Source organism: Pteropus alecto, unplaced genomic scaffold (assembly GCF_000325575.1).
Source record: "Pteropus alecto unplaced genomic scaffold, ASM32557v1 scaffold71, whole genome shotgun sequence".
Lineage (NCBI taxonomy): Eukaryota > Metazoa > Chordata > Mammalia > Chiroptera > Pteropodidae > Pteropus > Pteropus alecto.
The window spans coordinates 8814001-8827941 of NW_006433024.1; the positions used below are offsets into that span (position 1 = coordinate 8814001).

The following is a 13941-nucleotide window of genomic DNA, read 5'->3' on the forward strand; positions in this document are numbered from 1 at the left end:
CACTGAATTTCCTTAGAATTGTCCTGAAGTTCTTGTTATGTGAGATAATGACTGTTCCTCATTTTTAAAGTCACTTTCATTTGAATTTTCTGTTACTTTCTAATAGGAGCCTAACTCATACAATCATCTTTGTAATCATGTTTGCTTTAGTTTTTATTCAAAATCTTTACAAATTTTGAATAATTTTATAATGAGAGAAAATGTAAAAAAGGGTGTTTTCTAAAAATTCTACCTTTCTTAATAAGAAACATTTCACTAGAAATGTCATCATAAGCATCAACTGACATAGAATTTATTATTTCCTCCCTTTCTGAAACACAAAGCATCTTTGGTGAGTTTAGATTTCTATGGCAGAATTCTGCATGTGGCTAATAATTCTATTCATAAGTAGGAAGTGTGGCTACTTTGACAGATCATGGCTCAATAACAAACATGCAGGTCTAAGTTATCACACAGTTTGAATGTGAATTCAACAGCAGGATAATGACAGTTGCCAAGGATTTGTACTTGCTGTCGCTTCATACCAGTGTTGCCTGTCAAAATGTCTCCTTTTTTTATACAGAAGCCATAGAATTTTTATGGATAGCAATTACTTACAATATATAATGAAGTACATCAAATCTAACAACCACTCTTTAGCCCGTCATTATTTGGTAGTCTCTTTGTTAAATGTAGTCAACCATTTTCATCTAAATTATTTATTTATACCGTATATTTGACAAGCATATATTTCTCGCTTTATATTCTTATGGCATTTAAACCTTCCTGAAGAGTTATGTTTTTTTTTTTAATATTGTCATTTGTAAAACTTATCTTTATCCTATTACCATTTTAATGGTAATTAAACTCTCTAATTGGAATAAATACAAATAAGAAAATGTAAACATAATGGAAAATGACCTAAAGTATATTCAAAAATAAATCACCAGCTTAAAATAATGGAATGCAACCAATAAAAGAAATAACCCCACACGTTTTGTGAATGTAAACTTGTATAAAATCTCTGGAGTACATAAAGTACAAAGATTTATTAAACTTCATCCTACCTTTCCCTCAACTTGATGAAACAAATAACCTCTAAAGATATAAGTTAACTTCCTACAACTCTTAGATAAAATGTGATTTATACATCATAGACAGTTAATAATAAAGTGAACAATTCCTTCATATTTTATTTCCAACAACAGAAGAAATTATAATTCTAGTTTGGCCTAGAAATGTTGGTAAGGGTATCCCAGTTGCAAAGCAATTTTTGGTTATTTTATAATACAAGTCAAATTTTTACTTACAATGCAATGACTGAATAATAACCAATGTATTATGTTCAAACTACATATATACCCTCTAGGAGATATTTAATGTTTGTTAAGTTGAACTCATTTACTTTTGTAGAAGGAAAATCTAAATAAGAACAATTTCTAAAATTTATAAAGGACCCATCTGAGTATAGTATTGGGGCATAAATCATCCCACTGAAAGGAAAAAAAAAAAGAATATTTCTGCTTATGCACAAGTACAAAAGAATGAAAATAAGGTATATCTTAAATCTAAAATGTAGGGAAAAAAAAAATATTACATATATTTTCCAGAGGAAATTTAAATTTTCAAAAAGAGATGATTAGCCTTTTAACATTTTTAAAGGAAATAATATATTAATGTTTATCTCTGTAGAGTTTCTTTTTTAAAGCTTAAAGGAAAGTTTGAAAAAAAATTATGTGTAACAGAGGTTAAAAATAGAGGTGTTGCCTTGCTTCATTCACTGCTGCTGCCCCCGCTCACTCCCTTCTGCTACCCATTCCATTCCATAGTGGGAGCTAATAGCTCATCTTTGGCATGAGATTACTAAATTTAAATTGTACCCAGAAAAAATGCTATAACCAAATGTTTATATTTCAAAAAGAGCCTAAGACTAATTCTAATTAAAAATATCCAGGATATATTGGATTTTGTTAATCAATGTAACCTCAATAATTTTTAATAAAAAAAAATCCAAGATAACTAAGATGACATAAAAAAGTGAGTGAATAGATAATGCATGGTTAGTCTCCTTGAAAGTAAGATTTGTCTATGAAAAAGCAACCCAGATAATCTATAACAAAAAATTTTTGGTAATTCACTTTTAAAACTGTTCAAAGTCCTCATTTAATATAATAAAAATAATTTGCCCCCCTCAGGGAACAAGACGAGTTAGCTGGAATCAGGATAAAAAAAATACTGTAACTTCCTATTCTAAAAATATAAAATTACACCCTTAGATGATCATTAGCTAAAAATCATTAAAACAGAATATTGTATATGTGAGATAGAGATATTGTTTACAACATTCTCTTAATTTTAAAATGCAATTTTAATTTGAAAATCTTCCATTTAGCATTTGAAGATATCTTCTATAAATAAGGCAGAAAAGTCCCTAAATACCTGTTACCAATAAATAATACTTCCATCCATGTCTTAAAGCCTAATTCCATGTTCCAGGTCACCTGGAATACATTAGACTACAGCTGGGTAGGAAAAGTTTTCTATTGTGCTTCCTTCCTGGAAGTTGCCACAGGAATGAGGCTTGACTTTTCCAGTCATCTGACCTCCTAATGGGAAGTCATAAAGTGGGAAAATCAGACCTTTGGCACAATATGTTGAACTCATTTACACCACTGGTGATTAGTTTTCTTGGGGGAAGGATTCTGGTACAGCAGTTTTCACTCTGTTACAAACAAATGTAGCATAGAGTGATAGAGGAGAAACACTGAATGAATCCAAGAGAGGAAAAAAAAGAGTGGGTGATGTAAATACAATAAAGAATAAATTAACAGCATCAGATAACAACATAAGAATAAAGTGATCAGTGTATGGTTACAATAAATGGATTTAATATATGTGGGCATATTTGTTAAATGTACAATATGTTAATTAATGAAGAAAAGCACAGCATCTGTGATATAAGTAGAGGAACAACAAATTGACTACATTTTAGTAATTATTTCTCATCAAAGATCACAAAGATAGTAGAAGAAAGGCGGCAAGGAAAAAAAGAATGAGACAAGAGAAGTTTTAACCTCAATCAGGGGGAAAATGTCTACTCATAGAGAAAATTCCCTCTCTCTCGTAATCACAATACCAGCAGATTTTAGATTACCCTTAGCCTTTATGAACTTGACCTTTTACAGGTTGAAACTCATCATTTTATTTTATGAAAATAAAGGACCTCTAGGCATTGTCTTTGATTTTCCATTGAGCACCAAGAGGAGGGTTACTTAATTTTCTAAGTACATCATAATCAAAGTTGATGGTCACAGGCAACAGTCACAGAAGTTAGGATTCAAAAAAATTGAAACACGTTGAAACAAACTATAAAATTTAAACATGAGGACGGAAAGCAGCATAAGAAAGAAAGACTGACATATTTTTTAAAAGAACAAAAAATTAGTTAGACTCAGTATCAAACAAAGAAAATTAGAAAAAAGCAGAACAAACTGAATAAATGAAATTAGTTATCTCTAACAGAAAAAAAAATCTAAAAATGCATAAAAGATATTTGGAACAAAAAGTGAATGTAGTTCTATTTTGAAAAGAAAAATTGGCAAAAAAAAATAATAAAGGCAATAAAATATGCAAATACACATGATATTAGCATTGACATTTGTATAAAGGAATACTTAAAAACCCTATTTAGAATCTTTGTTCCATTGTCTTACTGGGAAAAACACTACCATGAGTAACTTATATCTCTGCAATATAACTACAGAATAGTGATTTCCAAAAAATTATCTATCTATATAGCTAGTACACTGTGTAAATGATCTCATACACTGTAAATATGCACTCGTAACTTAGAGACAAAACAGAGAGTAGCTGAAAGTCTAGATTTCCCGTTCATCTAAACTTAATGACACACACAAAAACAATCAAAGTGTTCTGAGATACAAGTATGACCTGGCATTTCTATAAGGAGATTAATATAACCCCCAACTTATAAATATATTCTTCAGTGCTCTTACTGTCTACATTTTCTATTTAGCATAAAGACTATGGCATCACATTTAGCCAATCAATATCAGTTTATCAATTCCTGATGGACATTTTTCATTCTTTCATTGTCTAATAGACAAAAAACACAGGAAAAATACCTCTGTCTCCTCTACTTTGTATTTTTGAGAAGTGTGGTAGAAAATACTAGTTAAGAGTTCTGGTTGTAGAGTTAGATCCATTTGGATCCAAACCATATCTTCTCTGCTTCCCAGTTGTGTGATCTTAGTTAAGCTAATTAACTTCTCTAAGTCTTTTGTTTCCTCATAGGTAAAATGGAGATGTTTAAAATACTGGTTGCCCTATATTCCTCTCAGGGTTGTTTTGAGAACTAGATAGATATAAGGCAGGTTAACTGAAACATAGTAAATCTTATCTGCCCTGCCATTATTGTTACTATCAGTATGCTACCTGTCCAAGTCGAGTTCCAGGAATAATTTATGTTTATTGCATCATCTATCTTTTTACTTCCCATAAAATAGGAAAAACTGAAGGACTTTAATTCAGGCAACAACCTTTGTAGCCCAACACATCTCCAAGTTATTATTGACATCATAATCTCCACCGAATCTTGAGTATATATATATAGATATAGATATAGATCTCTCTATATATATCTATATCTATATCTATATATATATCTATCGATATAGATATAGATATTTTGGTCGTATATGCATTTTAATGTCTGCTTTCTCTCCATTGCCAGTTTAAGCTACTGAAATAATATTCTTACTGTGGTAAATCACTTGAAATATACTTGTAAATTGGGTGAACGTTGTCCCCATTGAAGATGCCTTCAGAGTTGCTTTGCTGTGACACTTCTGTGGCTTTAGTCATGGGTGATAAAGAAGACTGAGAAAGTGCTGCTCTGTGATCTTCTGTTTCTATTTTTGCCATCTTCAGCTAAAAATGAGGACAATTGTTATTTAATTTAAAATGCAAAATCTCCTGGGTTATAAATTGAGGGTGGGCATTAATCACAGTTTACTTCTCATCATGTTCTAGACCATATAGCAGTTACTAAATATGAAATCTCGTTAGAGTTAAACAGAGACAAGAGCCTAAAAGAAGACACAATCATAAATCTGTCTTTGGTATAATCCTACTTAAGAAAAGAAAAAGATGATAATTAGTTGCAAAGTATTTCAATTTTTGTTGTTTGCTAGAAAATCACTTGTTATACAAACAAATTTAGCATGAGGAATATGTTATTGAAAAGTACAGCACAGTGCTTTTTGGCGGGGGGCGGGGGGGGTGTCTTTCCTTCATCCTTTTCTTTTTGGATGCTACCTTTCTCCTGATTCTGATGGGATTGTAAATTATGTGGCTTTGCTTTCCAGTCAGTGAAATGAGTGTGTCCAAGACTAGCCAATCAAAGTGCCCTCCCCATACACAGCAATTGCTCAATCCCAGTTCTGATGGGGGAAAAAAAGTAGTGCTGTATTCTCTGGGATTGCTAGCTTTAAAAACAATTTAACCTCCACCATTGAGAATGAAGCCAAAACAGATGAAACTGAAAGTGAGAGATAGAGATTCCTAATGAAAACATTTAAATCCCTGAAACCAGCTATTGAAAACAACCACACCTCTGGAGTTTCCTTGGTACGTGAGCCAACAGATTAATTTTTTCCTAAGCTAGTTTGAGCTGGGATTCTCTTATTTCAGCCTAGAAATCTTGAGTAGTGCACATAACCTAAAATTTCTTAAGAGCAAAACAATAGGCCCTTAAGAAATAATATCAAAGAATGTTACAGGGTCCTTTCTAAGGTATAGTCACCCACTAACAATGTTAATAAAAATAGCCAGAAAATACTCTCATTTCTGATGTATCCTAAGGAGGGTCCCAAGGTAACATGACATACTATTACGAAGGGAAGGATATAACTTGTAATAAAAAAAAAAAAATACTTTTATTTTTTACTGATATTCTGAAATGAAAGCATTCATTTATCCACAGATTATTTATTGAGCACCTATAATGCACCTGACATTGTTTTGGGCACTTAGAATTTTTCAGTGAATAAAGCAAAAAAAAAAAATTGTGCAATTTTGGAACTTATATCCTAGTGGGGGCAAATGATAAATAATAAACATAAGAAATAAGTAAATTCTTAAGATCTTAGAACATACATGCTATGGAAAAAATTAATTGGGGAAGGCAGATGAGTGTATGGAGGTGGAGGGAATTGCAATTTTTAATAGGTATGTCAGCACAGGCCTCATTGAGGGGGTAATATCTGGGCAAAGATTTAAAAGAGGAAAGGAAGCCAGCCATACAACATCCAAGAGTAAAGAGTGAGAAGGTCCTGCAGATATGAGGAATGTCAAGAGTAGATGAATAGATGAACAGGAGGGAACGTAGTTGGGATGAGGATAGAAATAGAGATAACACCGGGCCTTATAGGACACTGATAGGACTTTGAATTAGAGAACCCATGGACTATTTGGTGCAGGGGAGTAACATAATTTCTTTAAAAAATAATTTTGGCTGCTTTGTTAAGAATGCATCAAATATATCAAAACAACTGCACATCAGTTGCTCTGATTTATCCATATATTAATACCTTTTAATAGTTTTATAAATTCTCTTTGGCAGAGACTGCCAACTGTCTGCCAATATCCATTCCTTCTTTTCGTTATGATACTGGAATCCCAGATTTTTGACTGAGGCATATGTCTGCCCAAAATAAAGACTATTTTCCCATCTTCCTTGTAGTTAGGTAGGGCCATATGAACAAGTCTGGCCAATGAAATGTTAGTGGAAATGATCCATGAAAATGAGTTTGCTTTTCTTTTTCCTCCCTTCTGCTACTTAGGATGAAAACATGAAGAAGGCTGGTACTAGATTGGTCATCTTTAGCTTTGATACGATGCTGGGAACGAAAACTATGCCCCAAGGAGGCAAGGAGTATGAATCTCTGACAACACGAAGCACCATATGAACCCAGGACTACCTACCTTCAGATTTTTATGTGAAACATAAACTTTTAACTTGTTCAAAAGAATATTAATTTGGGTCGTTGCCGTCAAACCTAATCCTGAAACTCCTGATATCCCTTGAACTAAGTTGCTTTCAAGAACCTAAAATATATGGTATTGGCTTACAGCAAGGAAATAGGAAGATCGCTAGGATGGCTTGGAATCTAAATTTAACTAAGAGTCCAGCAATTTGTGGCTTTGGGCCTTTTGGACCCACCAAGCTTCTATAATCACACGAACCAATTCCTTAAAGTAAATCAATCTCTCCTCTCCCCTCTCCCTGCAAAACTGAGCTAAGAACTGGAGCTGGAATGACCTTCCTTAAGCACAGACCAGCAGAGCCAGTCAGATGATAGATGCAATAGAATGGATGCAATAGTAGTGATGTTGGACAGCAAGAAGCTAAGGCAACCACAGCAACACTAACCGTACCTCTAGCACCAACAAACACACCGAACACCACCAGGTCTCCTCCTCATTTGGAAGAGGGCATCTGGAGGATTTCTCTTTTGAACACTGATTAACTCGTAAGGTTCTTAGATAATCTATAAGACACAGGGAGCTCAAAGAGTATAGTATGATGCTAATTAAACATATGGAAGAATAAAAGAACTATAATATAACTTATGCTCACAAGTATTATGGAAGAATATATACCTGTAATACATAAGAGAAAGATCATGTCTTCCTCTGCCACTAGCTATGTGACTTTGGGTATTAGAACCTTTCTGAGTTTTAGTCCTCTCATTTGCAAAACTGGGTTATCCACATGGTTATGAGAATTAAAACAATGAACATGAAAGCATGTGACACAGTGCTTGGCACATGGTCGATATTTAGTAAGTTAGATGAATCTGAAACTATATCAAAACTAGAAAAGGTATTTCTCCCTGCATAGTTTAATAAGAGAAGGTAATTTTCTCTGCCCAGCACTCCTCTGATATTCCAATTAGAGACCAAAGGGCTGTTGGCCTTCACTCTCTCCCTCCCACTTTAAGCTTCTCACAATAGGAGGGCTGAGGTTCTCGTCTTTGAAAAGTGAAGTCCTTCCTAACTAGGGAATGGTTATAAATGAAAAATCCACCTGTATACAGCAAGGCAAAATCATATGATTAGAGAGTAAATCACCTTGTAGAATAAAATCCTTTGATTATGCTCATATGTTTATTATATAATCTAATTATTCAAAAACAAGATTTTCACTGAACTATGCAAAAATATCTCTTGATATATAGCAATAATTTTACTCTTTATTTATGCATAATTACAATCCTAATCTTCACCTAAAGAGGTAGTCATTTTAGTGATTGGTACAATAGTTTAGTGATGTAAAATAGTTTGGGGAAGCTTTTAGGTGAAAGGAGTTATGTAAGTGTGAAATCATTACCATTATTAACTGCAATATTCTTCTTTAATGTTACTATAAAAGCAGTGTCATCCTCACTAAAAGTAGAACAGATTAACAGATTAAGTAGAATACGCAGAATACAAGAGATTTTCAGATAACATTCCTGCACATTACCAATTAAATGAGAACTAATTGTTAATTAGAAATTAAAGAAATAAAAATGTGTTAATTTTAATTTGACTGACACTAAATACTGATATTCTAGTAGAGTACAGATAAAGGCACTGCCTTATGTTTTATTAACTCGTTCATAGTTTATTCACTGACATACTGAAAAAGCACTATTTTTCTTTATTTCCCATCTCTTAACAACTTTATATAAATATAAGCTTTCTTCTCATGCCCATTCCTTTTTTAGATCTGCTTTCCACCCTTTTTTTAAAAAGGCATTCGATTATACAGTGGTTACGACCCTGGACTCTGGAGCCACAGTGTCTGGGTTTATATCCCTGCTACCCACTCATTAGCTGTGACACTTCTGCCAAATCATGTAACCTCTTTGTGTATCAGTTTCTTCACCTGTAAAATGGAGTTAAGAATAGTGGTCACTTATAAAGTTGATGTGTTTCACACACAATAGGTACTGTGTTTCAGCAACTGAAGAGGAGAGGCTTGACAGTCTTCAAGTTGGGGCACTAAGTACCAATAACAAATAGTACCAGGAGACTCTCCAAGGGGCAATCAAGTGTGGATAGTTTTAAGCAAATCGATTTCAGATCTTTCCCTTCCATATATATGCTTTCCTAAAATGCATCTGCCCAAGAAGCTGCCTAATCCAACTAGAGTTTGTCCTCAGAAAGTCTCCATCCTGTCATTTTACAAAAGAGAGGCATTTCTTTTATGCCTATTCCAGGGTCTTTAAACCAAGGGACAACTCCACTAGTCCTTTAATGAAGAAACTGTAAGTGTCCCCAATCAATCTATATCAATATATACATTTCCAATAAATTTTATTTTTTACATTTAATAAATATAAAAAATGATGATATATTCATGCTGCTTTGAATAACTGTGTACTAAAAATAATTGTAATAAAAACTCAATCCTGAGGATATCTTTCAATACCTACTGTAACCTTATGGTCACAGGACATTTTTAAGTTTGTTGTTATTGTATGATAGAGTGGCCTATAAAAGACTCTCAAGCATAAAAGATAAAATTCAATGGAAGAAATGCAGAAGAAATAAAAGTTTAAGAAGAAAAAGAAAGGATGTAAAATTTCCAACTATTTGAAGAAGAGCTAATGTTTTTAATGTTTTAATGTTTCATTTTTTCTGTTGGAATTTCAACAATAAAAGGTGTTGCTTGCTTGTTTTATTCTAAAGCTATAATTATACAACTATAGTAACAAAATGTACTAGAATAAACCCAGCCACCTAGCTTTTACCTTATTCTGTGATACTAAAACTATGGTTTTAGCAGAGCAGTTCTTGCATATTCTTATCACTTTTTTATCTTGTCACCCATTGTTATGATAAACAAATCCGGTTTACTTAAACAAAAGAAGGCATCTTTGTGGCCCTGGAAATGTATTTTCCCTAAAACCACTTTGCTAATTCTGATCCTATCTATCATCCATCCATTCACTAAATATTTATTACTATTTCTAGACTTCAAAAAAAAGACAGTAGATTCAATGTTGAACAAGTCAGTATGGTTCCTCCACTAGTTGAATTTTCACCATAATCAATGTAAACAGTCTTAATTAACTTTCCTTATTAAAAACGTTTTGAATAATAACTGCAGTTATTATAGAAATGCCCATGTTAAAGATTAGAAAAAAAGTATTAAAAATATCCCATATAATCTCCTATCCTTGGAGTTAGCCACTATTGTAATTTTGAATATTTCAGAGTTTCCTCTATGATTTTATAGTCTTTTCTTTAAACAAAAGTGTGACCATATCAAATGTAGTTTATATACAGCTGTTTTCACTTAATGAGAATATTCCTATGTCATCCAATATTTGTTGAGAACATAATTTTTTTTATTACTTGGGTAACATCCTAGCTAGTTACTCCAAATGCTTCCAAATGCTTACAATTGTAAATAAAGCTGTGGTTCTTCTATATACCTATGACTGTACTATTAAATAGTTTTTTAAGAGGTTGTAGAAGTTAAATTCCTGGATCAAAGTGTATGAACACTATAATTTTTATAGCCGATGATGTATATTTCAAAATTGAATTGCTTTTCAGAAATGTACCAATTTCTAAAACTACCAGATATAGCATATAAAAGCCTATCTAACAGCACCCATTACTGGAGTAAAATATTATTTCTTAATCTTATTAATTTTAGAGTAATTTTCTAACTGGTAGTGAAAATTTAATTTTTAAAATTAACATTATCTAAATGTTTCATTATCTCTCATACTCAAGGAGAAATATCAAGGGATAATCAGTGAGACTTTAGGAACTGCAAATTATTTTAATCTTACTCAGAAAACCACTTAATTAAAAGAAGAAATTCCTAAAATATAGACTATATATGTTAAACTTCTAGATATTTTAAAGATAACTGAGTTCAAATTATCTAATTAGCCCAATGCCACCTCTCCCATATACTGATGAGAACATATCCAATTATCTTGAAAAAGGCAATTAAAATTACTATTAATAATCTTAATACTAAGACATGTTATAATTTATTTGATAATTACATTTCCCACAAAGATACTGTCAACATAAACTGTGAAACTGCAGATCCATCCTGTTTACAAGTATCAGAGACAATATGCTCACTATTCTGTTGTACTTAAATGTTGTATTGCAGTTTTTCTTAACAGGTAATACGTGACATGAAACATGTCTGATTTTATGCTTCATGATTTCCATCCTGATGTTTAACATTAAGAAATTATATTTATGTATCACACATGTCAGAAAACAATTTAAATAATTAAACTAAGAAAAATAATAGCAACCATGCCTTTCATTTCAAATACAAAATATAAGTCTTTTGTCCATAGACATTAAAGAACCATCTGTAATCAGAAATGCAAACTATTTAGATTTTCCGATTTATGTAGCTAGCATTAAGTGTTTTGCCTAAGTGCTCTCGTTCAGAAATTTGTTATGAATCAAAATAGTAAGTCATAAAAAAAAAGAGAAAAATCAAGAGACTACCTTTCAAGATTGACTCATGAGTTTTAAAATTCATTATTTCTATTCTTTATTCTGATTTTTATAACGAGGAAAAGAAAAATGTAATTATGTTGATTTTAAAAAACGTACTACAGGAAAAGATACCATTTAAGCCAAACTGAAGTTTACATTATTTATTGCTATTTTTCTTCAAAAATATGCATTAGAGTAAATATTCTTTCTAAATACTGAAGTAAATACAATACATGGTTCGGGCATATTTATTTTTTTGAATAGGTGCTCTGAATCTTAGACAACATAAATACTAGGCAGTGTGGTGGTTGCCATAGTAACAAGTAAATAGGAGCATAAAAATACATGCAGTTTTTCAAATGTATACACTCTTTTCATAAATATGCATATTTTCTAGGTAAATGATTATTCAACCCCTATTTTAGCTCCCATTTTAGAGAGAGAAACACCTAATTCTTTAGAAATAAAAAATTATTACATAGCAATGAAGCAGGCTCAAAAAAGTTTTGAAATGCCATATGGGAAATCTTAAGGTTATTTCAGTTTTCTAAAATGAACACAGGAAAAAACTTCTTTCATTCTATATTACTTTAATGGTCAGTTCTTTTGTAAGTGTAAAATTGCATAAATTTTTTTTCCTCTCAAGCATTAAATTCCCTTTTATTTGCATTAATTTATTATTCATGTACATTAAATATAGCACTTGACCATGGAAAATTGAAAGCCCTTTGATAATAAAGAAGCCCGAGAAGTTTAACGCTAACCCATGAGCTACTACTTGAATAAATGGTCTAAAAATCTTTATGCCAATGTACTGAATTGGAATGAAAAGAGTCCTTTTCTTACTCCTCTCTATTAAAATACAATCTTCCTGTTTACAGGTACCCTAGAACAGGGATCCCCAAGCCCACCCGCGGCCGCACAGCAGGATGTGCATGGCATGGCTAGTGAGCAAAGCTTCATTTGTATTTGCAGCCACTTCCAGCGCTAGCATCGCCACCTCGGCTCCACCTCAGATCATCAGGCATTAGATTCTCATAGGAGTACCAGTCCCTGGTGCCGAAAAGGTTGGGGACCGCTGCCCTAGAAGACCAGAATGTACGTTGATAAACTGTTCTGAATTTTATACTTATTGCTCAAGAGGGCTTAACAAACATTTTATAGGGCTGGAGAGGGAAGCAGTTCTATAAACCATGACATGAAGTTTGAAATCTACTGAAACGTATTGGTAAGCCACTGAAACAGAACAGGAAAGTTGCTCAGTTATTACTGGGAAATAAATCCTTCAAATCTGATTACATAAATTTGGACTTCCAATTTGTTTCAATAACAACTATTAGGTAAAATTCTTCCAGAGTGAGAATTAAAAATTTTTTAAAGCTCACCATCTAGGCAGGGTGCCAAATATGAGGTGACAAAACAGTGCTGTAGGGCTCACCTTGTGCTTGCTCCTTGATAAAGAAACTATATATTGTAATGTCTAAGGGCTGACTTAACTAGCCTGCAAGAGGAACATTCTCATCAAGCCGGGACACAAGACTACATTTTTATTGAAAAGAAATCAGTACCCCCACCCCCAGGTGAGGAAAAGTAAATGTAAACTTTAAGAAGTTCAAAGAATGAATTGAAATATTAGTCAAATATTTATGACTATCAAAATAGAATAGGTCACAGGAATGATGTGACTACCACAAAAGAAAAAATGAATATCATCTTTTTGTTCCTAGTTCCTTTTAACCAAACCTTTTAACCATTTCTCTCTGCTTTCACCATCTTAAAGTGATGGAAAAATGTCCCTGGAGACTGCAAAAGGGAAAATACCCATCTTTAAAAGGAAAGGAAAATGATTTTGGTAATTAGACAGCTTAGTTTAACCTAGGAACATGCAATAACAAATTAAACAGTCAATTAGTAACACCTAGAAGCTCATAAAATACTGGAAAACAACCAACATAGTATTTGAAAAGCCAAATATGCCAGATGAACTTAATTTCTTTTTCTGACAGAATGACAGGTTATATTATCAAGTAAAAAGTGAACAGTATAATCTATTTCAGTATTGTAAGCCTTCTTATTCTATTCTCCAATCGAGTATAGAAAAAACTGGTTTAAGAAGAAAAGTATTTAAAAACTGGCTTCAATGCTAAACCCATGGCTGCTGACACATCTCTCCTTTGAGGACTGTTTCAGAACAGTCAATATCTTTATTGATGACTAGTCAAGAATCTTGGCCTCCTTTGTTTTGGCTCCCACTGAGCTCTCTGAAATTTAAAAAATTTATTTCCTTAGTTTTCTTTCCAACCTTGTTGACTTTTCTGTCCCCTAAGGATCTTAAACGACTTGTTGCTTCGACTAAGTGGTGCTGCACTGGGACAAGACATAAATCCATTTTAGGTAGAAATTTTGAGA

General features: G+C 32.6%; 1 protein-coding gene across 1 annotated transcript in view; it reads right to left on the bottom strand.

The window, feature by feature from the left end:
- The window catches only part of DCDC1 (doublecortin domain containing 1), a 370803-nt gene that overhangs the window by 347362 nt on the left and 9500 nt on the right, over nt 1-13941 (bottom strand). The window contains exon 2 of the mRNA XM_025044147.1: nt 4760-4929. Coding sequence (XP_024899915.1) covers nt 4760-4923 — 164 coding nt within the window. The 5' untranslated portion in view covers nt 4924-4929. The remainder of the gene's footprint in view (nt 1-4759; nt 4930-13941) is intronic.